General features: G+C 33.0%; 1 protein-coding gene across 1 annotated transcript in view; it reads right to left on the reverse strand.

Moving 5' to 3' along the window:
* LOC113239799 (proteasome subunit beta type-5) overlaps positions 1–1374 on the reverse strand; it is a 5327-nt gene extending 3953 nt beyond the window's left edge. Inside the window, exons 1-3 of the mRNA XM_026476937.1 lie at positions 1213–1374; positions 1041–1142; positions 120–219 (exon numbers count right to left, since the gene is read on the reverse strand). Coding sequence (XP_026332722.1) covers positions 120–219; positions 1041–1142; positions 1213–1356 — 346 coding nt within the window. The 5' untranslated portion in view covers positions 1357–1374. The remainder of the gene's footprint in view (positions 1–119; positions 220–1040; positions 1143–1212) is intronic.
* Positions 1375–3660: the final 2286 nt, after the last annotated feature.

Genomic DNA, 3660 nt, shown 5'->3' on the forward strand with positions numbered 1-3660 from the left:
ACGCACGCACGCACGCACGCACGCACGCACGCACGCACGCACGCACGCATGAATTACATTATAAAGTCTAGTTACTGTCATGTTAGTAGCTTCTTACATGTAAGTAACATAAAACATACCCAGCAAGTAGTTGTTGATTTCAACAATTTTCTTCATAGATTGTGAGCCAATGAACTGGCCTCCAGTGGCTCGGGAGTCCACTGCCAGCAGAACTCCACCCTTAAAATGGATGAGTAAGGACTTCATGTAGATGTAGATAATTGGCATTCAAGAGATTTTGGTATTTGAAAAATCATATAGGGTTAAGGGTACTTGTGGGACATCACTTAATGTATACATAATACACACTTAAAACAAATAACTTCACCTAGAAATAATCTAATCACATACTTTTTAATACATTAATTTCGTAAAAATACAGTCACAGCTGGTAGTGTACATATATTTGAAAGTAGATTAACTTCTACAGTTGTAATTTTTTTAAGCTTTGTAAGTCAAAGTTACTTTATTGATTATAGTAGGGCTAGCACAAACAAGCTCAACTTGCGCAACAGCGGCATACGGCACGAGATCTCTACACAAGAATAACAGTGTCTCATTCACCACAAATTAGAGTTGAAATTTATCAGTTTTTGTTCTGAAGCTCCTCGACTTACATAATAATAGTAACAGCATTTCTGTAAGATATCAAGTAACGGGACAAATAAGTGCACCTGGTAGTGAGCAGTACAGTTGCAGTACCATTCAGAACTTTAAATTGCAAAGATCTGAGGGGCACTGCCACTGCGCCCGTCATCTTGGGACACAGTCCCATGTGCCTGTAATTTCGCCCTCCAAAACTATTTAGAAATATTTCACAAACAACTCTACTGCTAGTAATTTATTTATTTAAATAGGAAATGATGAGTAAGCATTCACTCATCATAGAATCGAAAAATGTCTGCATAATTTGCTCTATAAAAATAACTGGATAAGTACAATGATTTAATAACACAGTTTTAAGGCTGTAAAAAACAAACATTAACATGTAATGAATTTACCTGATACCGAAAGCCAAGTGTAGTGGTGCCATGATCAAATTGAATTTTGATGGCTTTCCCCGTCTCATCTCTCGTGTTGAACTGCGCAAGGGTCTCAACGGGCTGTAAATACGAATAAAAACATAAGCGGTGTAAAGTTTCTATAAAGTTATTCAATATAAATTAACCTTACATTTGCGAATGGTGGAATAGCCAACTGAGCGCTGTTTATGAAGTTCTGGCTGTACCCGACCACGTCATTTTGAAAAGACGCAAGAGAATCACTCGGTCTTAAGTTAATTTTCTCATCTAGACGGCACAAATCAAGCAGAGCCATTGTATTTTACTGAAAATTGAAAATATTGTTGAATGACAAGCGAAAACGAAAAATGCCGACTGACGACTGTTTTGTCAAAAATCAAAATGACAGTCATGGTTTCGGTGTTACAATTTTCTTGAATAAAATGAAATAGCAAACAAAGAGTTGATAATGTAAATCTATATTTTAGGTTTTTATTGATATAGAAAAAAATTAAATCTAAATTCAAAACTTAGTAAAAAATATAAAATATTATGAAACGAAAAGTTTAAATTTTTTTATAAGAACAGAGCGACATCTCTTATCAATATATGTCAATAAAGCAAGTTGATGTGATTTCGCTACTCCACGTTAGATAGCGCTTCAAGTCGTACGTTGCTAGTGTAAAATCAAATTAAGTAGTCAAACTAAAGTATTTCATGGGATTTAATTAACATTTCGCTAAATATTTGCAAAGTTTTAACTTTATGGAAAAATGTGGTTAGATGTCATTGCGTATATAAAAAAAAAACACAAGTTGGGCTTTAAAAATACTTCATCGAACCCAAAATTTGACCAAATAAAAACAGAAATCAAAAATTATACACACTTAGAACCGTTCAATGGCTGGAATTATAAAATTCACCGAATACTTTATCCTAATAAATAGTACACGGGACTAACCTATGATTACGCTATGACTCACTGAGATTTTATCTTTTCGAAGGCTTTAATTCGAATCTCTAGCTTAAAGTCTGTCATTACGATGCGAAGATAGCGACTTATAATTTATATTAAGCATTACTGAAATAATCATTCGAAAGTCTGCAGATAATCTGGTAACTACGCTTGTTCGACGTTTATTAATTTGCGGATTACGGGGCTCGTTATCACAAATAATCGTGACTTGTCCATTGCTCATTAATCTAGGTTTATGACCAGTAATGAAACACAATACGTGTCAACTGTGTGTACGTTGCAATCTTAGAGGATGGAAAATAATAAAGGAAAGGAGCTGCCCTATCTACGGAATAAACGTACCTACCTAAACCAATATTGTACTACACATGGCGGATTTAGTGTTGTATAAGTTAATATCGATATGCAAATGTATGGTTTGAATGTTGAAACTGTTTTATGTTTGTAAATTTGTATGATTTACTGTAATCAAATTATGATTACTACTAGGCTGTTATTACTAAGCAAGTAATGAGCCATTTTAATCAAAATTAAATATAAAGTTATTTACCAATAAATGTAACTATGGAATTGCATTATCATGTAATCTAGTTACATTCAAAGTTCTATTAAAATTTGACTCTTCAAAATGAAGCGAAATAACGAAGATGGTATTTGATCCAATGTTTATGTTTGGCAGTCCTATAATTTCCAGCCATTCTTTCTTTCTTTTTTCATTTGTAGGTAACTTTAAAAATAATAATAATGAAATAATAAAAACCTCGTAGTGAATTGTTTTAATAACAGAATATCGATAATATGTCTGCTTACAAGAACAACACTATCTCAAAATAATCGTTATCAATAATCATCAAAATATATTTACAAACAGGCAATCTAAAGTAACCAAAGCAAAATTCGGCAAGACTTATGAATAAACTACTTAAATGAGTCTAATTACATGAGATGTTTGGACTATTGTATGATTTATAGGTAGAAAAATAACACATGCCAGTGTAATGTAACATTCGGTTGATTTCCTCTTTTTCTACTGCCGAACCCCTTAATGCTGCAGCGACGCAATGTTATCAAACCTTTATTGTTCTCACTGTCAATATTTTTGTCCATTTCGATACAATTCATGCGAATAATTTAGTAAAACATTTTGTTAAACATTGGTTCTGACATTTGATGTATTTTCCTTTGACAACCGGAAACGGTTATCAAAGGGTACTACAAAAATGGCAAAATGAGGACAGTTCGCATTTAAGATGACGTTACAATGTTTTCGATTCCCATGTTTGACGTGCTATCTCTTTTGGCTTACGACGGCACGCAGTAGTTAAACAAAGACAATAAAATGTTAATGGTTCCAACGTCTAAATGCATCATATACATATAACGTCTGATTTATATATGTCAATATAACATGTCCTTTGGTTTCCATAGTCTAAGGTTGCAACATACATAATTAGGTATATATAAATTAGAATGAAACTAGTTTTTTTTTCGAAATAACTTTTTTAATTATACCACATGACGGTCATCTCACGCACAAAATAGATAAACACAATGTGACAAAACCATGCAATGAGACTAGACAAAATTAGAATTGACGATTACCACAAATTAGAATTGAAATTTATCGGTTTTTGTTCTGAAGCT

Source organism: Hyposmocoma kahamanoa, unplaced genomic scaffold (genome assembly GCF_003589595.1).
Source record: "Hyposmocoma kahamanoa isolate Upper Pololo Valley unplaced genomic scaffold, ASM358959v1 116, whole genome shotgun sequence".
Lineage (NCBI taxonomy): Eukaryota > Metazoa > Arthropoda > Insecta > Lepidoptera > Cosmopterigidae > Hyposmocoma > Hyposmocoma kahamanoa.